The 22,915-nt window shown below is 33.5% G+C and overlaps 1 protein-coding gene and 1 non-coding gene across 2 annotated transcripts; one reads left to right on the top strand and one right to left on the bottom strand.

The window, feature by feature from the left end:
• The first annotated feature begins 13,635 nt into the window (after nucleotides 1-13,635).
• LOC112024642 (peroxidase 5-like) lies at nucleotides 13,636-16,401 on the top strand. Its single transcript, XM_024057252.2, has 2 exons — nucleotides 13,636-13,839; nucleotides 15,486-16,401. The coding sequence occupies exons 1-2, from the start codon at nucleotides 13,660-13,662 to the stop codon at nucleotides 16,251-16,253; spliced, it is 948 nt and encodes a 315-aa protein (XP_023913020.2). The 5' UTR covers nucleotides 13,636-13,659; the 3' UTR covers nucleotides 16,254-16,401.
• Nucleotides 14,433-14,506, bottom strand: TRNAI-UAU (transfer RNA isoleucine (anticodon UAU)). Its single transcript has one exon. It is a non-coding gene; the product is annotated as a tRNA-Ile (tRNA).
• Nucleotides 16,402-22,915: the final 6,514 nt, after the last annotated feature.

The following is a 22,915-nucleotide window of genomic DNA, read 5'->3' as shown; positions in this document are numbered from 1 at the left end:
ATTCGCCTCCAAGAACTGATTTTGGCAGGTTGAGTGGTGGGTTTCCTTCTCTAAAACTCGAGCCACCTGACCCGACCAATGCTATATAAGAAATTCAGCCAAGTTTGGCAAGACCAAGCTCTGTTTTGGGGAGATCCAGTCAAATTTGGAAAGATCTTGACCAGATCTAGTGAGATTTAGCCTGATCTAGCCAAATCTAAGCAAATTTCAGAGAATTTTTGCCAAATCCAACAACTTTTAGCATATTTTGGTGACCTTCACCACCGATTGGCCACCACCCAAACCAAAAACTATCTCGACTAATTGATGTCGATAGTCAATTTTGGGTCCCTCTGCCTTTCACAAGGCGCCAACGAGTCTAGTCCGAGTTGGGTCCAAAACTGTCCCTACCCAACCCATGGATAGGCCTAGCTGTGAATGCGCTAAGAAAAACAAAAAAGATAGAAATAGATTTTTTAACATTATCCACTATTCAAATTTAATCCCTAATGATTTTAAGAATGAATGTTGATATTGTATTTTTCTTGGTCCCAATTTGCATTCCAAAATACCAATTTAAGCCTTAAAAAGCCAATGCATTTTTAACATGGAAAGAAAGGAATTACATGAAAAAAAGAAAAAACATTTACCTGATAAGATGTTGCAGGCATCATTTTGATGGTTTAAGAGCTCAAAATCCCCAAATTACCATTTTTTACTAAGTTTAACCAAGCTTAATCAAGGTTTAGTCAATGATTGACTAGAAGTCCAACCATCTCATCATGGTGAATTTGTGCTTGTCTTAAAAGATCATGAAGTTTCCTTTAAAATGACGGTTCATGGGCCCAATTAGAAGTTCAAGCGGAAAAGATATTGTAAAACATAAAATCTTTGATCAAAATACTTGGTCATTTTTCAACGTATGATTATAGTTTAATGTCGATTAATTTTACTCGAATGACAACGTATATGTTTATTTTCACTTGTTACAACTTTTAAAAGAAGTTTCACAAACATAAGAAACTAATCCAATTGACAAAATAAATTATATAAAAAGAATTATTATTTTTTAGATGCATGCATAGCTTACAAAAGTTAACCGATAGTATATATTATAACTGCCTCTACAAGCCCTTTAACGGGTTTAACAACTACAAGGCTGTCAGTTTCTAAGAAAGTAGAATCTCCTGCTTTGTTTAGGCTGTAGAAGTTTTGTCCCTTTTTCGAAGGAGAGTTTGTTTTTACAACGTCTGTTCTCAAGAGTATCGCGTATACTCTTCAAGCTAGTGGTAATATATTTTTTTTGTGGGTTTGGGGAAATAGTTCTTAAAAATTCTCTCCTCCGAAATTGAACTTGTGAACTACCTGAGTGGACGATGGAACAACTGACAATGAGTTGGAACAATCTATCACTCTCGGATAAGGAGGTCTGGAGTCATCCTCCTTGAAGATCATAGGAGGGGCAAATTTGTTATTGCCACGAAATTCTTCACCGCACGATTCCTCCAAATGGAAGCAGTTGCTAGCACTTTCCGGCAACTTTGGAGGACGACAAATGGTTTTAGAGTTAGGAACCAAGGAAACAATATTGTATTGTTACGGAACTACACTTGGGCTGAGGGGGGCCATGACCCCCCTCAGATTTTGAAAAATTAACTAGTAGTATGCATAGACTATACAAAAATTCTAACTTTTGATCCCAAATTGTATATACTTGCCCCCCTCCCCAAATATTTTTACAAATTGACCCATGAAATTTCCCAAATTGTTTTAATCAAACCATCCCTTTGCTGCGTTGCCCCAAAAATATCAAGAAAATCCATCAGGCAAACCAACAAAACAATTCATAAACTTGGATAACTAAAATAACCTTTAGCCAATCACAAATCCAGTATAGAAAAAAATACCAACAAGTTAAGTACAAATGACAAATCCTTAGCAAAACAATCCTTTATGGCTTGTTTGGAAGTTTAGAGAGGGAGGAGAGTAGAGGAGAGTAGAGGGGAGGGGAGTAGTGGGGAGGAGAGTAGAGGAGAATGATTCATCTCCACCTTATTTGGATGTTTTTAAAATTAGTAAGGGGGAAAGGAGTAATTAGCACTTCCCCTTGTGTAATTTTGTTAATATAATAAGGGTAAATTAGGTAATTTATTTTGTCAATAGTTTATGTACTCTATTCCCTCTCCAAATCTTTCCAATTTTGGGGAATTAAAATTGGGGGGCTAGAGGGAGTCCAAACCACTCCAAACTCCTCCAAACCCCTCCCCCTCATTCTTTAAAAAACTTCCAAACAAGGTAATTGCATTACTCTCCCTCCCTCTACTCTACTCCCCCTCATTTTTTAAACATCCAAACATGCCATTAGTGCTGCACCACCACCAGCCTCTTCTTCTCTGGCCGTCTGCATCTTTGCTGCTTTCTTCTTCTTCTTATTCTATTTTTTTTTTTTTTCTAATTCCACAGCGTTCAGACTTTAGTCTATGCCTTCTCTCTATTTTGCAAAATGATGATTGACAAAGGCACCTTGGAGATTATGGCAAAGATGGCTCCAACTCATTGTGGTTCTTGTGGCCAATATAAAGCCACGTGCACTTAATTGTTTTTTTTTTTTGGGTCTGATCTTATAGTATGTACTGCCTTATATACATAAAGTTGTCTTGAAATGAATGTAGTAGTGTACTCCCTTATATCCATTAATTTTGTTGTAACTTTATTGTGTTAATAAATTATTAATAACAATATTGCTGTAGCTTGTGGGTTATTTTTTTTTTAAATTTAAAATTTTAAACTAAAGAAATAAATATCGAAAAGAAAAAAAAAATTATATGGGTTAAAGATTCTTGACTTTGCAAGTCAAGAAATAATTTGAATCATTACATAGAATAAATTCCTAAAAATTAATATTAGAATACATTCACAAATATGTTAGTATGATGTGTATGCATTTTTTGGTCAGCTAAAATCAACACTTGTGAAACTTTTTTTGGGTTATGCTTCCCCCCCCCAAATAAAATAAAATGAATAACAAAAAACTCCAAAATCTAGCCATCTTTGCTCATAATCAAATAACTCAAATCCCACAAATCACCCCCCACTTCCTTTAGCACATCGACAAGTACTTTAACATTCTTGTATTGTGAGTGATCCAAAACAATGAGTTTATTCTTCATCCCTTTCATCCCTTTCAAAGTATTCAAGCGCAGCAACGTTTCCTTCTTCAATTTCCTTTTATAGTGATTATAACTTATAAGCCATGATTTGGTACCAATGTCAGGCTCGCCAATACATTTCTTGAGTAACGTAAATTGAAGATCTTGGAGTTGTTTTTTTAATGAGCAATGTCCCACCAGCATCAAATCAAATAAACCCAAGGCCAGAAATTTCCCAACCCAGAAAATCTAAAGTTGTTCTTTGACGAGTAATATGATGTTTGTGTTTAATTTTTCAAACTATTTCAATAATTTCGAGATCTCTATAGTGTGGATTGGTTCTAATGCTCTGTTTGGTGGCTGAGAAAACTGGGAAATTTGGGTTTCTTGCAAGCTTTTTTTTATTTTTTATTTATTATAATAATAAAGAAAGGATGGATTGATGGGTTGTAACCGTGTTGGACTGTTGGTTTGGGGAAGGGAACAGTAATTTGAGATGTGTTTGGCAAGTGAGAAACTGAAAGTTTTTTTTTAAAGGCCAGATGAAAGTTTTTTAAAAAAATTCTCCTTTTTTACAATTAGGAATTAATTTTTTTTTAAAATTTTTCTGTAAAAAAAAATTCGGATATATATTTTTTATGATATTGAGGTAGCTTTTTTAAATATGAATTAAATTTTTTTAATATTATTTTATTATCCATGTTAGCTTCAATTGTGTTGACTGTACAAACCGTTTGTCATGTAGGTACTTTCTGTTAGTGAGTTAATCGTAATGACCAAATTAACTGTAATTGAAAATAATAAGGACCAAATTAATTGTTACCAAAATATAAGGATCAAATTGATTATGACCCTAAAATGGTGTTTTCGCCAAAAAAAAAAAAAAAAAAAAAAACTATAATTGTGAAGTTTGTTGTTGTAGACATCAAAATTTTATGATATATTCACAACCATTCGATTGCTCATGATAAAATATTTGTGATCAAATTAATCTCCAATTGATGACGTGGACGATTAGCGAATGAAATCAAGCCACGTGGCAACATCAAATGAAGAAAGCCATATGGCAGCGTCAGAGAAAAAAAAAAGACCCATATGAAAAGTTCTTATTAAATGAAATACTAAATTAAATTCAAAATTCAACTCTCAATAAATGCTGAGAGAAAATTCTAAATTATATAACCTGAGTTGCGTATAAATAGAGGCTTCTCATGTGAGAAAACAGGAGAACACTTAGAGAGAGAAAAAAAAAAAAAAAAACCCTACTGACACTCTGCCAAAATAAAGAGTCATCTTTAAGTCCAAAAGAGCACCCTTGCTCCCTCAAAATCAAGGCTCATTTCTGCTGCTTCAAATCAAAGTAGAGAGTTTCCTCCAATTAAGTTCGAGATCAAGCCAACAGCCCTCAACTTCAAATCAAAACTCAAGTACATCCAATCACACATCCAACTTGGAGACATCAAAGTACGATTCAAGATCAAACTTCATAGCTCTTTGGATCGTAAAGTTACTTGGAGATCGAATCAGAGGAGTTTTATTATATTCTTTCATTGTAAAGAGTTATACAGAGGATTGTACTCACATATATACAAATCAATACAATTGATAATTTGTTACACTATTTCATGATCGTGTAATTTATCTTTTACGAAAATTGTGTGTATAGTTGTATCAATGTTGTGTGCATTTAACGAAATGCATCCATTTATATATCGCATCTCACACTCTCAGGGGGAAAAATTGGGTTCAGTGTTTCTATTCCCTGAGCCTGATAAAATATTTTTTTTTTTTATACTCATTTTTTTTTATTGTTAACTGTGCAATCTTAGGTAAAAAATTTAGTATTGTTAATTAGTTGCTTATTCAAAAATATGCTACCCTTTCTCCCCAATACCCCCTAAAACATTTTGTACACAAAGATGTGTTAATTTAACTATAAAGCCAGATATGTTGGACATAAAGTCCTTAACCATATATGTTAATTTACTTTGCCCCACTAAGGAAAAGAATCACATTATAACACGAATTGGAATCATATTATGACTTGGAAAGAAGTAATGAATCTTATAATTGTAACTTACCTATAATTCCCACTTTGTTTTTGTGTAGGGCCTAATTGTAAAAATGTAAAATGTGATGACGAAGCAGATTTGGAAGAAACATCGAACCAAGGACAAAAGCTCTAGGTGGTAAGCTCAAAAGCGTGTCTATAATTCAGAAAAGACTGTTAAAAGAGTTAAAATTTAAGAGACTGAGTATTATGTTCACAACATTTTTATAATAAAAAAACAAATATTAATTAAATGGTTACTTATTATTGGTTTTAAGTTAAATGATATATCCACAACATTTTTACAACAAATCATAAATGGCAAGTTGTTACTGGTTGTTATTGTTGGAGCAAAAAAGTAATTTTAGTGTTAGGTTCAAATTTGAACTAATAACAATTAGCCACTTATGATTTTTTAGTGAAGAAGTGGACGTAGCACCTCTCTTGGTTTTAATTTAAATTCATTACTGAAATTACTTTTTGAATAATACTAGAGATACAAGTTATTTTATAAAAAATTTACAAACTGCTAATGTAATGAGTAATTATTAATAAATAAATAAAATAATATTAATAGTGGGCCTTGATAAAAACTAATAAAATATTGACCATATTAATATTTTATAAAAATGTTATAAAATAGTTTGTAACTGTAGTATTACTCTTACTTTTTTGTCTATCAAACAATTTTAAGATTTTTTTTTTTTTTTTAAGTGCCGTGGATACAGTATTTTACAAATTTTAAAGAGAGCTGACCACTTGACCGGGAGGAATGTGTTAATTAAATGTTGGCTCATATATAATCTAATCCAATGTAAAGTTTAAAGAGCTTTGAAATGGAGTTATTTTAATTTTCAAAAAAAAAAAAAGGAGTTATTTTAAAACTTTTAGTTGTGAAAAAAAATACACACAATCAATATTTTTATATGAGTCTAATAATTAAAAGAATATTTTATTTAAACTCTTTTAATATACATAAATTAATATTTTAAAATAAATTTTTTTCTTTTATCTAATAATAAAATAATATATATATATATATATATATATAATTTTCTTCATTATAATTTTTTATTTAAAATTTTTTTTTTCCACTTTTTTAGATGCAAATTGATTATAAAATTTTTTGAATTCAAATTGTGCTAACATCACATCTCTCAATTGATAAAATGAATAATCCATTTAATATTTCTTGAGACATAATTGATCTAACGTAGGATTTTATTGATTTAATTTTGAAAACATTTTTTGTAGAGGATTTTTTTTTTTTTTTTTGTTGAGAAATGACACTGTAATTTTATTCAAAGAGAGCCAAATTGGCTTGAATTACAAAAACTAGGTATGGAGGAACATCCTTCATCCACATCGTAAACTCGCTAACATGTCTTGCAAGTTTAGCAATGTTGTGGGCTGAACTATTACCTTGTCTTAGTACATGACCAAACTCAATATTTGAAAAATCCTTAGCTAACTCCTTTGCTTCGTCAACTAAGTGTCCATAGTCTGTCAAGGATGAGCTCTTGCACAAAAGGGCATCAAAGTGATTTTTTGAGGACGTTTCTTTTGTTAACTTCATTGCTTCCTTCCAATACAAAACTAGTCCCCCACCTCTATGAATCCGAGGTACAAAGAACATGTGATCAAATAGTAAATTTCGTCTTTCTTTTTTTTTAGCCTTGCTTCGTCCGTCCATGTCTCGGCAATGAACATAGCAGAGGGATCTTTTGCTTGGATTAAATCACCAAGCTCCTTCTTTGTCACTAGGTTCCCAAGCCCGCGAAAATTCCATATTAAGAGACTCATGACTCTTGGCAGGGCTGCCCAGCAGCCTCCACCATTAAAATCTGACGAGGGGTTGATCTTCATCACTTGCAACCTTTTGCTTGGAGAGTTTGTGGAAGTCGCCATGCACGGTGACGGAGCCACACACAAGAGTGGGGGGGCCTTGGCCCCCCCTCCAAATTTTGAGTCATTTCAATGGTGCTATTAAAAGAAAGAGAAATTAAATTAAAATCATATAATTTTAGAGGTTTAACAAATTAAACTACGTAGAAAACGATAAATTTTTATACATGTCTAATAGAAGAAATACATGACTTTTATGTACTCATTAAAATTTAGAAGATGATAAATTCTATTAGTAAATTAATTTATGTGTGTGTATGTAGAGGTTTATCTTAACTAATATATTAGCATCACAACTTGCCCCCCCCCCCCCCAAACCAAATTTCTGGCTTTACCCCTGACCATGCACGTGCTGACCTTTCTCTTAATTTTTTCATCACACTTGTTCTCGGCCCCAGCTAGGTTAACTTGGCGCATAAGTCTTTTCCAAGTCCTAATGCTTGTTGGTTAATCATTAATCTTGGCCATTGACCCGCTAGCCTCATCATTTAGATTGGTAGGCACGTGCATATTTTGCATGGAGGTGGCTAGGGTTTGTATGATGGTATCATAGAAGTTTGGTCACACTCCAATTTTGCTGCCTTAATGGAATTAGCATTCATGTTGGACACTTCAATGCTATTCCCCACTAATATTGCCCCCATTAATTCTGTATCAACTGACTTAGCTGAGTTGGAGTGGTTAAAGACCATATTAAATTCATCCTTTTTGGAAAGGAAATCAGAGGTCAAAATTGGAAATTATCACCGTTTGCCAAACAATATAATTAGTAGGTACTGTTTTCAAACTATATTTTATACTAACATCTCGAGTTTAAAGACTCGATTTAGGGCCTATAAATCAAGTCTCAAAGTTTCCATGGTCTGATCACGTCTGATGTGGCATTTTTTCCACATGTTGACCACCTAGAAATCGAATCTCTAAGACTTGATTTATAAGCCCACCTTTTAACCCTACATATTCAATCTCCTTACACTACAAACCATTCACCCCACCCCACCCCACCTTCTCATCAGACCAAAAACCAAAGAACCCATAGCCACCTAATCTAGCCAGACCACGCCACCACCACACCAAACCCACGTCGCGCGACCCAAGCATCAACTCGACGAGGAGAAGTGAGCTCTCTCTCCTCAGATTCTTTCTCCCTCTGATCTGATTTGGGTATTCAAGTTCAATTTTTAGTCAAAATAGAAAAACCCAAAAAAATTGTTTAATTGTTGAATAAATAGCGAATGTGTTTCATTGTGCGAGGATTGTTGTGTTTCTGGGATTTTTTTTTTTTGGTATTTTTTGGAATGGACATGAGAGACTTGAGACTTAAAATTTTTTTGGTTTATAAATCGAGTTTTAGAGACTCGAGATGTTAGTCAAATATATACTTTTGAAACCGTGCCTACTAACTATATAGTTGGAAAAATGGGCTTAATTCCCAATTTTGGCCGAAATCAAAATCATTGCACCTTACGTTAGTCATAATTACTTCCTTATTTTTCGGCATTGAGTGATTATCATTTATGGCCCCAAACGTTTCTATCTCCTTCCCTAAGCTTCGCTACACAATTACTTCTGTAATTGCCTCGACGGTCTAATTTTCCTCATCCCCTTTCTTCGCCACTGTTGGTTCTGTGTCCGCTAGAGTTGTAGTGCCTGACTGAACGTGAACCACATTATGAGAGCTACCTTCATCCCTGCTTCGTGCCTGCAATTTGCTTGCCCTCTTCTCATAGTAATCGGGGACATAGATCATGTCCTTCCCTGACGATTTGTATGGCAGTGCTTTCAGAAAAGGGCAAATGGTTGTTGGTCCAAGGTTAAGGTACCATTACTTTGAACCCATAGCTTGCAGTCCTGTCATCATGATTTAGGCACCCACACCAATAGCATAGACTCAGTAATCATTCATATTTGAATCTAATCCATCTCTTCTCACTTGAAAAAAACTACCTCTGTCCTCATCCATCGCTCCGTTGGACCTTTGAATATCACCCACTATTTTGCACAAATTTTCTGCCACTTTCCTAGTTAGAAAGCTAGTAGGGATGTCATGGAGTTGAACACAAAATGGTATTTAGTTGAAAGCGAGCTCATGCACTGGTGCATCTCCTGTATATCGTTGCATGACAATCAGATGCCTATCAAAACTCCAAGTTGGCTTTTTAAAATTTTATCAACATCCACCAAATTATCGAACACAAACAATTAGGGACGAAACCAGGATTTGAACCTGGGGGGGGGGGGGGGGGGAAGCAAAACCCAANACTCAACTTGACAATGGAGAGAATAGAAGGCAAAATAATCTTCAACCCCTTCATGGTTCATAATATGCAGACTTGGTCAGTCATTCATATTTGAGCTTAATTTTCAGTATCATTAGGGTATAGTTTCTCTTCACGTGTTAACAACTTGATTAGGACAAGAAAATGGTGGAAAAACCGAAAGGAATATTAGTGCATCCCACTAATACTTTCTACTGTTTGAGAGCTCTTCAGAAGAGAAGAATGGAACAAGTCTAATAGGGAAAATACTGATCATTTTCCTAAATACTGAAGAGGAAATGAATTTTTTGTTCCTATAATTAAGATGGAAAGAAATAAAATATAAAGAGACTTAATATTAAATATATGTATATTTATTTACTTTTCATTCTTTAAAAAAAAATTCAAATAGATGTGAGAAAAATAGAATAAAAAAATAATTATTTTCTATTCCATTCCATTCATTTAAAATTTACTTATTTCATTTCATTTCATAAATATAGTGTTTATAAACACCCATAATAGAGTATAACTTATTAGAAAAATTAATTTATGAAGGAACAAGTATTTATTGCAATTGGGAAAATAGGTTACGTATTAGATCAAGTACAGTATAGTTCTAGTTATTTAATATTCATTCATACAGTATTAGAGTATCTAGTAATTTTCTGTGATTAACAGGGGTGGGCTAGCTACTTCAAAAAAATATATATTATATATAATATTTTTATTTTATTTTGTTTTGACCCTCCTAAAATAAAATTTTCAACACTTTGGCCTTATTTTTTTTTAATGTACACTAGAAATACAAATTGAATATGATCCATCTTACCAATATCTTAGCATTTTAAACAAAGAAAAAAAAAAAAGCCCAACAAAAACCAATTTGATCTAAAACCTTGAAAATAAAAAAATAGTGGTAAATTAAAATGTGTTTTATTTGTTATTTGTTAGTTGGAGGACTAGGGGTGGGATAGGCTAGAGTGATTGGGGAAGAACAAAATAAACTGTTAACACGGGGAACAAAAATTCGTTAGTCCATCTGGGAACAACTTATCTCTACTTTTGTCTGAAAGTAGCATAAATAAAAAGTTAAAAAGCTAAATATAAAAAGTAAGGGACTCACATGGGACGCCACATACAGCAGGAAAAAAGAGAGCAATAAGCTCACTTATAATCAAGACTCAAACACATACTTAATAAAATTACAAAGAACGTAATAATTGTCAAAGGTATGAGTTGAATTGTTAAATAAAAGAATCGAAAGAGTAAAACAAACTAATATGATAAAAAATTTGAGCAAGTAATTAAAGTTCACTTAACAATAATAATTAATATGTTTTTGTATTTATAAACAATAGATGATTTTTAAGATTTCATTTTAGACAACAATAATGAGTATATTCATTGTATTATGAACCAATATGCCAAATAAGTAGTAATAGTTTATCTTTTATTCTCTTTGCATGCTAGTACTTATGGTAAATTGTAGTAAGAAATCTCGTAGACTACAAAGATTCATTTCCTATACAAAATTCATCTATTTATTGACAGTCCTAAAAATAATTCTAGAGTCCGAGCCATTGAGTGATTAACCATGACAAATTCAGCTAAATATATCCCATTAATCAAGTAGCTACATTTTCAAAATTAATTGGAACCCACTTAAGGTCTATTGGACGCATTTAATGGCATGTTTGGATGTTTAAAAATGAGGGGGAGTAGAGTAGAGGGAGGGAGAGTAATGCAATTACCTTGTTTGGAAGTTTTTTAAAGAAGAGGGGGAGGGGTTTGGAGGAGTTTGGAGTGGTTTGGACTCCCTCTAGCCCCCCAATTTTAATTCCCCAAAATTGGAAAGATTTGGAGAGGGATAGAGTACATAAACTATTGACAAAATAAATTACCTAATTTACCCTTATTATATTAACAAAATTACACAAGGGGAAGTGCTAATTACTCCTTTCCCCCTTACTAATTTTAAAAACATCCAAATAAGGTGGAGATGAATCATTCTCCTCTACTCTCCTCCCACTACTCCCTCCCCTCTACTCTCCTCTACTCTCCTCCCTCTCTAAACTTCCAAACAAGCCATAAGTGTCATCCATAGGGAAGAGTTCGTTCTTAGCCTAATGAAATACCTTTCTCGGCTTACAAATCCCAGCTTTAATTTCATGGATTAATTAATAAGGCTAACATGAAAAAACAACTAGTTTCTTAATAGTTCAACCATTCAGTGTTTATTGCACGCTTCGTAATTGTTTCAGTTCTGTTAGAAAACCTATTAATTAATAGATAAAAGCTACTCCAAGCTAATTCACAAAAACGATTTATTTTATTTCAATTGAAGTTTTGTGACAAAGAGATTTGTTATCCCTAAATTTTAAATATTAATTTTACCTTAACATAGAATGTTTCTAATTACTTTCAAAGATATATATTTTATAGTCTATCTAATAGATATGGGAGATCCCCTATTCTTTTTTTTTTAAAATTATTACTTATAAAAAAAAATAACAACCCAAAGCCTCTATTCTATCAAGCCTTTACCTCATGGAAAACATGAAATAAAGTAAATTGAAAAAAGAATATAAATAAAAAACCATAGCAAAAAGATGTAATATTGGAGACATTTGCCTATATGTGTAAATAAAATGTCGAGTCATCTTTATTCAGAGTAGAGCATAAACCTTAAAATATTAACACTGAAACAATTCACGTAAATTTCACTTATTACTCCATCACATTGAATAACAACTCACCTAATTGGCCCCCCCATCAATAGAAATAGATTGGGGTACGAAAATTACAAAAGGTTTTCAGTGGCTGTAGAATGGATCGTAGCAGTCTTGGGAAAATTTGTTGCCATCCTACATCATGTTCAAATTTTTATTAGTTCATTTAGTTGAGAATGCACTATGCAGCGCTGTAAATGTCATGAATTAGTAGTGTTATTAAGATCTCTCATTTCGATAATTAAATAAAGGATTTCTTTCTTTCTTTCTTGGGGAAGGGGACATAATGACTAACCAAAGAAAAACTGGTGTTCATGCATTTAAATTTTAGCAGCATATTATAACTATCTAAAACACCATTTTCATTTAGATTTTAGATTTTAATTTTTATTTAAATCTTTTCAAATTTTACTTTTTTCCCTGAAAATTTTATTTTAGGAGGGTGAAAACAAAATAAAAATAAAATATTTTATATATATATATATATATATATTTGCAAGTCAGCTAGTGCCACCCCTGTTAATCACGTTGTAAAACTTTGAGAATATTAAATAACTACTTGTTTACTAACCTATTTTCCCAATTGCAATAAATACTTGTTCCTTCATAAATTAATTTGTCTAATAAGTTATACTCTATAATGGATGTTTATAAACACTATATGTATATGAAATGAAATGAAATAAGTAAATTGTAATGAAAATGGAATGGAATAGAAAAAATAATTATTTTTTTTATTCTTATTTTTCTCCAGTCTATTTGAATTTTTTTTTTAAAGAATGAAAAGTAAATAAATATACACATATTTACTATTAAGTCTCTTATATTTTATTTCTTTCCACTTAATTAGGGACAAAAAATTCATTTCCTCTTCAGTATTTAGGAAAATGATCAGCATTTTCCCTATTAGACTTGTTCCATTCTTCTCTTCTGAAGAGCTCTCAAACAGTAGAATAGTATTAGTGGGATGCACTAATATTCCCTTCGGTTCTTTTCCATCCATTTTCTTGTCCTAATCAAGTTGTTAACACGTGAAGAAAAACTATAACCCTAATGATAGTGAAAATTAAGCTCAAATATGAATGACTCATGACCCAGTCTGCATATTATGAACGCATGAAGGGGTATGAAGATTATTTTGCCTTCTTATTCTCTCCATTGTCAAGTAGAGTTCCCTGAAAGTCGAAGATAGATACATCACCACCTACTAAAAATCTAATAGGCTAAAAGATCTTGTACAAAATAAGCTACTTGGATATTAATGGGCCACTGAAGACTGTTTCCTTTTAAGTAATTACGTACCACGGAAACCCTCAAACTTAGACAGCTTCAAGTTTTTCTTCCATGTAGCTATACGCGTTTTTGTATAAAAGTAAAACTGCATGCCAATCATGTCTTCACTATTTTCTTGCCTATATATACTTCGTTATCATCAACCTTTCCCTTCATCTCCAACTTGCTTATAATATATATTGTTCTTTCTTTGCTCTTTTCGCCTATTCATCATTCACTCTTTACAGTATTTGATCAGTTGTAGAGTAACTATGGCAACAACCATCAAATCTTGCTTGGTTCTCTTTGTTACTATGTCTATGATGGTGTCAGTGTCACTGGCCATGCCATCATCACTCAAAGTGGGTTACTATCAATCAACTTGTCCTTCTGCCGAGACCATTGTGAGAAACACTGTGTACAAAGCTGTGTCAAGGAATCCTGGCCTAGCTGCTGGCATCATCAGAATGCATTATCATGACTGTTTTGTCAGGGTATGCTAGCTCAATTTTGCAATACACCAATCAACTTAATTGTTATGTTCAATATATAGAATCTGTTAATTTGCTATTTCTTAAAGTCACTTTTTAAGACTCATGAGCATATTATGCTCGAAATATAGTCTTTATTTTTTTTGGTTATTTGTTGAGATTCTTATGCATGTTTCAAAGTCATTTTCAAGACCCATTAACATGTTGTGTTCAATAGCTTCTGCTTTTGTTATCTGTTAAGCTTTTCAAGCATGTTTCAAAGACACTTTTTAAGACCTATTAACATGTTCAATTGTTCAATATAATCTGTTTTTGTTATTTGTTAAACCTCTTATATATGCACGTTTCAAAGTCATTTTCAAGATCCATCAACATCTTCTGTTCAATAGAATCTGCTTTTCTTTTCTTTTTTTGGTTTTGTTTTGTAAAGCTTCTTGTTCATGTTAATTTCGAAGTCATATTTGTTATATTTGAAGAACACAGAGAGAGAGAGAGAGAGAGAGCGAGAGTCAAGTCAAACATAATTGCGCATTGCTATTATGCTATATATAGGCTACCTTAAAAAAATGCTAGAATAAAAAATTCGGAGAGAGAAATGGTCCCGGCGGGGCTCGAACCCGCGACCTTCGGCTCATAAGACCAACGCTCTAACCAACTGAGCTACGGGACCAGTTCGGGAACAAACTTCTAAGATATTTTTTTTTTCGTTCGTATCACCGAAGAAAGGTTCATCTTGACGGACAGGATATAGCAACAGGTGTCTAACCCACGACTTTTGTTGAACTTGCTTTAAGAACAGATCCTCATAATATATAGATGAAACAAATATCTCTTTGCTATCAGAGTAGGGGTGTCAAGATTAGAAGTTTACAACTTAATTTTGACGACTTCGGGTCAAATTCGGGTTAACATGAATTGACCTATTTAATTCAAGTTTAACATGTGAAACTTGTTTGAACTCATTTGATTCATTTAATTTAAGGTTAATTTGATAAATTTACTCTTCAAAATTTATAGTTATAATTATATTTTAATTGTTTGTGACTTTGTTTCAAATCTTTAATCTTTTAGAAGAATTTTGTTTGCAATCTAATTGTGTACTTTTTTTCATTTTATAAAATGTGAGAATTGCAAATAGGTTATTCGTGTAAAGTAAATGTGTTAACTTTGATTGCATGATTTATTTGTCAGACTGGTCGTGTCAAGTTGTATCATGTTAACCTATTTAATAAACAAATCATGTTTTTGTCGAGAAATCTTAACACAATTAATAAACGCTTATACAACCAAATACTCATAGTCGATATAACACGTAAACATAAATTACCATTTATAATCAAAGGCGTACTGCATTTGTCCACTGCATATATAATTATCATATATAGATGTAGTTATGTGCCAATATTTTAAGTTTATTATTATTATTATTATTATTATTTTGGCGAGAAGAATACTTCGACAACATAGTCGTGGGATCTACATACTTTAAAAAACATGATAGATTATATCTGATACGTAAGATAATTATTGCGTCACATTCCAATATTTTAAGGTTTTTTTTGGCGGGGGGTGGGGTGTTTAAAAGAATACTTTGAATGCTACTAAGATGTTACAGTTAAATCATATTTTTCCCATTTTATCTATGCTAGGGTTGTGATGCCTCTATCCTATTGGAGTCAACACCTGGAAACCAAGCAGAGAAGGAAAATATAGCGAACAAACCCTTACGAGGCTTTGAAGTGATATATGAGGCAAAGACTCAACTTGAAGCTCAATGCCCACAAACAGTTTCTTGTGTAGATATTATTGCATTTGCTGCTCGTGACAGTGCTTACAAAGTTGGAGGCATAAGTTACATGGTACCATCAGGACGCCGTGATGGCAGGGTTTCCCACGAAGATGAGCCTAACGATAACCTTCCAGCACCTAACTTTGATGCCAAGAAACTCAAAAAATGGTTTGCTAAAAAAGGCCTTAGTCTTGATGAAATGGTGACACTTTCTGGGGCACATTCCATAGGAAGGTCACATTGTTCTTCTTTCACGCAACGGTTATATAATTTCAGTGAAACAAAACCACAAGACCCTTCAATGGATCCCAAATTTGCTAGAGCCTTAAAGACCAAGTGTCCAAAAAACGCTGGCATTGACTATCCAATAACTGTGCCCCTTGATGTACTTACACCACATAGGCTTGATAATAAGTACTATACAGATTTGAAGAATCACAATGGATTATTAACCTCTGATCAATCTCTTTTGAGCAGCTCTTCAACGGTTGAAATTGTCAGGAATAATGCAAAGCAAGGTGAAATATGGGCTTATAAGTTTGCAGCAGCTATGGTGAAAATGGGTTATACTGATGTGATCACAGGGAGCCAGGGTGGAATTAGGAAAGACTGCAAGTTCGTGAACTAAATTATAGGCTGTGTGACAATTGAAAGTATTCTGTATTATTACTTACACGGTTTCATTCTTCAAGGATGATTCAAGTATAAATAAGTTCTTCTGTAAGCCTTTGAATAAATTCTGTTCAGAAAATAATTGGATAACTTTGTATTTGTGACGTTACAAAAACGTGCATAAATCTATCTTAATTTTTTTTTTAATTGATACAAAAAATGTGTAAAGTGAATATAACACAAACAAACAAAATGATTTGAAAAAGCTATTTACTAATTAGCTGACCCTAACTTGGTTATTCTAGTTTTCATTCAATCAAATTCAATAAAAATTGCAGTTGATCCTCTCTATATGTGTGTGTGTGTGTGTTTTACAACAAGTGAAGATATTTGAACCTTAATTCTTACTATTGGAAGAAAATAATGACAATGAGTTATAATTTTTTTTGAAAACTAGCCCTCTTCGGCACATATGTGGAGCATATCATTTCATTCACCAAAAGACCAAAAGAGGCAGAAATTAATCGTCCATACTTCCTATTTTATTGATTCCAAGTTTCCGACCAACCATTAAAAAATGAATTATATAAAGGCGAAAACATTATTTTGGTCCTTACATTTTGGTGTAATAGTCAATTTGGTCCATACTATTTTCAACTTACAATTAATTTGATCCCTACTATTAACTCACTAACGAAAAATACCTATGTGGCTAACGGATTACACAGTTATCACACATAAAGTTGACATGACTAATTAAATGATAATAATAAATTTTAATAATATTAAAAATGCCAAGTGGACCAATAATAAAATAACAACAAATGAAAATAAACACATCATCACCTAGCTAGCAATATGAATTGTCTACTAAGCCACTAATACATTTCACCACTTATCTAGATGAATCTCACATTACCCATGTAACCAAACAATTTTAAATCTTCACCAATAGTTAGATCTAGCCACCACCGATATACACACATCCACCTTCACATTCAACCCGAGAGTGCCATGGCTGCTTCAACCTCACTATCCATTCCAAATCTCAACTTCAATCTTCAACTGTACCATGAACGGTTTGGGCATTCTCGATCAAATCTTAAGGTTCATTTAAAGTTTTGTTCATCAAAGGGATGTTGGGCTTGATGAGATTGATAGAACTTTTTTCTTATTCTTTTTTAATTTGTAAAATAACATTAAATGCAAATGGTACCAACAAATTAAAGGGAAAAAAACCCAAAATCAAATACCAAGTTCCACTAGTTGCTGGTTGATAATGATATATCCTAGAATCAAAGTAACAACAAATTAAAGAAAAAAAAATTACATAATTCAAGACTTTGTTGGTAATCGAATGAACTTCCAGTAAAATTGCAAACACTTTAAAATATACTACATTGAGGAAAGACAAAAGGAAAAACTCTGACTTCTAATAAAATAGCCCAGTCAACACCTTCGGCAACAAAGTTGACCCACCTTCATACACTTCGGTGATGAATGTGAAGGTGGAGGTTCGCAGATCAACGACTACTAGATATTATTGGTGATGAAGATTTTGGAATGATTGGTTACATAGTAACAGATCTTTAAGGTTAAATGGTAAATCTGTTTGAGTTAGTGGATTAGAAAACTCGTGGCTGACTAGGTGATGATGTGTTTTAGAATTTTTTTTTGTTTGACGTGGAATTTTATTTATTTTTACTAAAATGCTTACATGGATTTTTTAATATTTAATTATTTAATTTAATATTATTATTTTAACCGTGTGCACCAAAAATGCAAATCGTTTGACACGTATGCATTTTTCATTAGTAAGTTAATAGTAGAGACCAAATTAGCCTCTACACCAAAATGTAAGGATAGGGAGTCCAAATCTTTTGTTTCATTTTTCTTATACCACTCTATACTCCACAAATTAAAACTTGACACATGGTCACTTATTTAATTAATTTTTACTCTTGCATTTCTTATTTTAGTCGCTCAAAATAAAATTTTAAAAAAAAAAAAAAAAAAAAAACCCAAAACATCTCACTGCCGATCCTCCACCACCAAAGTTCGCCGGCGACATCAACGCCGGCCATCCACCCCCACAACCAACATTCATTTGGATTCCTATTCTTTTGTCTGATCTCCAAGGCTCTTAAGCTTTCAGCTCCTATTTTTAATCTAGATCTGCAAATTCAGGCCACAAAGTGAAATGGGTATCTCTGGAAGTTTGGCTCTTTATGGTTTGTTGGGTGGGCTAAAATGTTGGTTGGTCATTTTTCTGGTGGAGATCTTATGTAACATTAGTTGGTTTTTGGTCTTTTGACTTGCTAAAACTTGTATGGGATTTGAAGAAGACAATGTCTTTGAGGAAGACAAGGAGGTAATGGATATGGGTTTAATTTGTAGATTCGAAGAAGACAATGAGCTGGTTGTGTGGTCTGCTGGCAGAGGATAACTGCGTTGATGACGCTAAAGACCTCTTGTTAGTTCCGCCGGTGAGGATTGGCGGTGGCAATGGGGATTCTATTGTTGGGTCTTGGATGCTTTTTTTTTTTTATCTTTTTAATATTTATTTTGAGCAACTGAAATAAAGAAATGCAAAAAAATTACTAATTTGATTAAATATGTTGAGATATGGCAAGTTTTTATCTGTGGTATATAGAGTTGTAAAGGAAAAGTGAGATAGAAGATTTAGGGCCCGTTTGGTTTGGCATTTCAAACAACATTTTTTAGTTTTTAAACAGCATTTTACGCATTTTAACACACTTTTTTACCTATACGTATTTCAAAAAATTACAAACAATAATTTTCGAACTACTCTACCAAACACCCCCTTAGACTCTCAAAATGGTGATTTCGCCTATAAACTATTGAATTCACATTAAACTAACCCCTTTCTGTAGAGTTTCGCTTTCAATATAGTAATGATGGCAAATTTAATTTTTGCGACAATGCTGCACAACAGTTGAGTATTGCCCCGCTATAATAGAAATGTATCAGTGGGGGTACATATATGAACTAGTGAACGACAGTTCAAGAATTTGGAAAAGTATTTACTGGAGAGTTAATTAACCATTATGTCAAGAAGAAAAATCTTCAGAGTTCCTTTGCGCAATTCATTTATTGTTGGGTAGGACCGTCATAAATTCAAGACCAATACCATAAGTTATGTTAAATCCTTTGTACTATATGGATGGTTTTTTCTTTAAAATTTTATTTTATTATTTTTGGCTAAGACATAGATATTAGATAGTCACTTTTTGTTCAACATGGATGCTTCTCTGGACATTCCCATCCTATCAGATTGGTATCATAAATCCTTGCCACGAAACAGACCGACAAAAAATAAGAGGATGTTGTGGATGACTAAATTTCTCGGTTCGAAATAAATCAAACAAGTAAAATAGTTTCACAAATGCGATTTTGTATTGATGAATGTGTGGTACAATTCTATCTGATTACAAAAGAGTGATCCTCTGATTCGATCTCCTTGCAAGACTTATTGATTTGGATTTGTGGTGATGTGATTGACTTGAACACAAAATATCCTTCAATTTGGTTGAGGGATGGATCGAAGATTGTTGAAACAGAATTACAATGAATCTCTGACTATGAGCTTGTTAGAAATTCTTTGTTCTTCACGTTCTTCGTATGTTCTTCGTGTTCTTGGTGCGTTCTTCGTCTTTGAAGGTTTGTGGTGGAAGTTTTTCGGTGCTTTAGAGGCTTGAATCCGTAGAGCTTCGTTGATTTGTGATTTGTTGATGTTTTTCGGACACTTTAGGCTTGATTCCCGCAGAATTTTGGATCTAGGCGGATGATTTGGATGATTTCTCTTCAAATGTTCTTCGTATTCGAAGTTGAAGTTCTTGGAGGCTTTAGAGCTTGGTTCCGGCAGAGCTTCTGGACTTCTGAATCTTCTCTGATACTGCTTGTGCTTCAGATGGCTTGATGTCCTCCTAAATGTCTTAGGAAGGCTTCTATTTATAGGAGTTTTGGGGTGGATGAGCGACACGTGGCGGAGTCTGATTGGTGACACATGTCACAGTCTGATTAGTCCGCTTATGTCATCGCTTACACGTGCGAGATTGCTTGGGTCATCGCTTACACGTGCGAGGCTGCTTGTGTCATCGCTTGCACGAGCCGATGCATGATTGGTTCTTGCATGACACTTGGCAAATTTCTGTTGGCTTCTGAATGGCAATAGTAAAACCTAGCAGCAGTATGTGACGCTTTGTAATTGGCCGTATTTTGTGGTCTTGGTAGTGTGACGTGTCAGCTTGTGATAGGTCGGGAACTTTCTCTCTCTACAGATGTGTCCTTAGGTTAAACGTTGAATGGATTTGGAAATGAAAATTATCACTTGCTACCAAATAATGGAATGTGCTAAAAGCAACCAAAATGCTTCCATCTGTTGTGAAATAGCTATTTACGTTTGAATTTATTTTTATTGACTTAATTGGGTTCAAAAAATAAGTTACAAAATTGCAGTTATACTTATACCTAGCTACAAAATGTACAATTTTTTAATCCACCACTCATTTATGTGAACAAATTACCAACTCATGGTTAGCTAGTAACTTCAAGTAAGTTGGTTGTTTGGTGTGTGTTATATCCCTGCCAAAAGGACTATAATTTAAATTGCATTTAGTGACTACTCTCACTACTTTTCCATCCCGGACTACACTATAAGCTAAGCAAATTGAGAGTTATTGAGACCCTTCTTTAAATGGAAAAGCTTGGTACTATAAGATGGGTGTATATGACTAAGCTTCTCTTCATTGTACAGTGTGTGTTTGAAAGTGTGTGTAAGAGAGAGAGAGAGAGAGAGAGAGAGAGAGAGAGCATTGCTAGGGTATTCAGACTTCAGAGAGTTGTGTTTATGTTAAGATGGAGAGAGTTACTAAGGTTTTTTTGATGCTCACCATCCTGCTACTGGTCCTTTCATCTGATGTTGAAGGAGGAAGGCAACTCAAGAGCAATGACGAGGTTGATCACCCTCAGAACTTTCTTGGAGGCATTGGTGGGGCTGGTGGGTTCATTCCAAGTCCAGGTTTTGCTGGTGGCATTGGCTCTGGCTCTGGCTCTGGTCCATCAAGCTTTTGTACTTTCTTTCCAGGTGGCTGTGTTCCAATCCTCCCCACAATCCCTGGTAGTGGTGTTCCCATTGGTGTTGGCTCACCACCATGAAAGAATGAAAGACATGGATGCACGACAGGGTCTCTGGCTTGCTGGTCTTGTTTGAGGTCTTTCAGAGTTAGGACTTGTTTTAGGTATTAGTAGTTTGGGATCTACTAGTTAGTTGCTTTGTGCTTTGTTTATTTTTCTATTTCTTGTGAGTTTCTAGTCTTTTGGGTCTTGATGGTGTTGTTAGGGTCAAATCTTGTAGTGTTAGGACTTTATATTTGGTAGAAAAGAAAGTTTTCACCTTTGGGAATGTTTGCTGCTTTTTTGAGAATGTGAGGTCTTGACTTGGCTTTCCATTACTTTTATGTGAACAAAGTCCATCTACATGATTATCTATCTTATATATGGTTTTTAGTTTTGTCCTTGTACTTGGTTTAACATGATTGTATTTTGCCACCCCCCAACCTCAAACAGATAAAAAATAAAAGGTGAACTTCAATGAACGTATATCATGATCCATTTTTGTTTACAATTTATGAGGTAGCCCACAAATCTAGGTGTACAAAACCATGGCCTTTGGTGAGGAAAACTGACTGATAGTTTCCTATGAAATTAATATGGTATCACGACGTGCTTGAGTTTGACATGCCTTGGTTTGTACATAAATATATTTTGAGGAAACTTTCAAGCATGCCACCTTACAACAAGGATCAGTAGGCTTCCATTTGATGTAAACTTGGCAAAAGGTGTCACTGCCATGGTTATGGTTTAAACGACCTTTGAAAATCCATTTGCCATTTTTTTTTTCTAATTAGTCCATTTACCATTTCTTTTTCCAGATGACAAGAAAAGTATAATTGCAACTCATTTGCTTATAGTTTTTATATGAACCGTTTTAAAATAATGTCACTAAAGCTATAGTTAGCCTTGCCCTGGCCATTAATCATTGCATGAGCGAACTTTTATAAGATGAAAGTAACCAGACTAATAAAATGAGCACATTATATAGGACGGAGAAAATAAGAAGCACACACTCACCCTAAATAAATTGTCTTAGGGTAAAATAACACCTTTTTGTTGCATTGATTAATACAGCTATATGGTTGAATTCAGTTGAGGAATATGAGATACAACGTCGAAGAAACTGTACTTAAGTAATTTTGTGCCCCCTTAGCCAACAAAGATACTACATATGTCCACCCATGCTAAATCCTTAGAAAAAAGGGAGAAAGGAAACACCAATAAGTTTTTTTTTTTTTATTATACATATTATGATATTATCACTAACAAATAGGTTAGATGTTAATGGTTCAATAGTGTAATTTCAGAACATGTTATGATCAGAAAAATAAAATTAAGTTGAAATGAATCACTAAGAATAATGTAAGTTAAGGATTGTTGCTTCGTTCAAGTACTATAAACAACATGAATGATTGAGTAATGCTCAAAACAAATTTACCACAACTTTTGCAACTTGCTCACGTGCAAGTTGTGAGTCAGGGACGGAACTAGGATCAAAATTTAGGAGGGGCCAAAACCTCAATAAAAAAAATCTTTAAAATA

The sequence above is a fragment of the Quercus suber genome, unplaced genomic scaffold (assembly GCF_002906115.3).
Source record: "Quercus suber isolate HL8 unplaced genomic scaffold, Cork oak 2.0 scaffold_132, whole genome shotgun sequence".
NCBI classification, from domain to species: domain Eukaryota; kingdom Viridiplantae; phylum Streptophyta; class Magnoliopsida; order Fagales; family Fagaceae; genus Quercus; species Quercus suber.
This window is presented reverse-complemented; position numbering and strand designations above follow the sequence as displayed.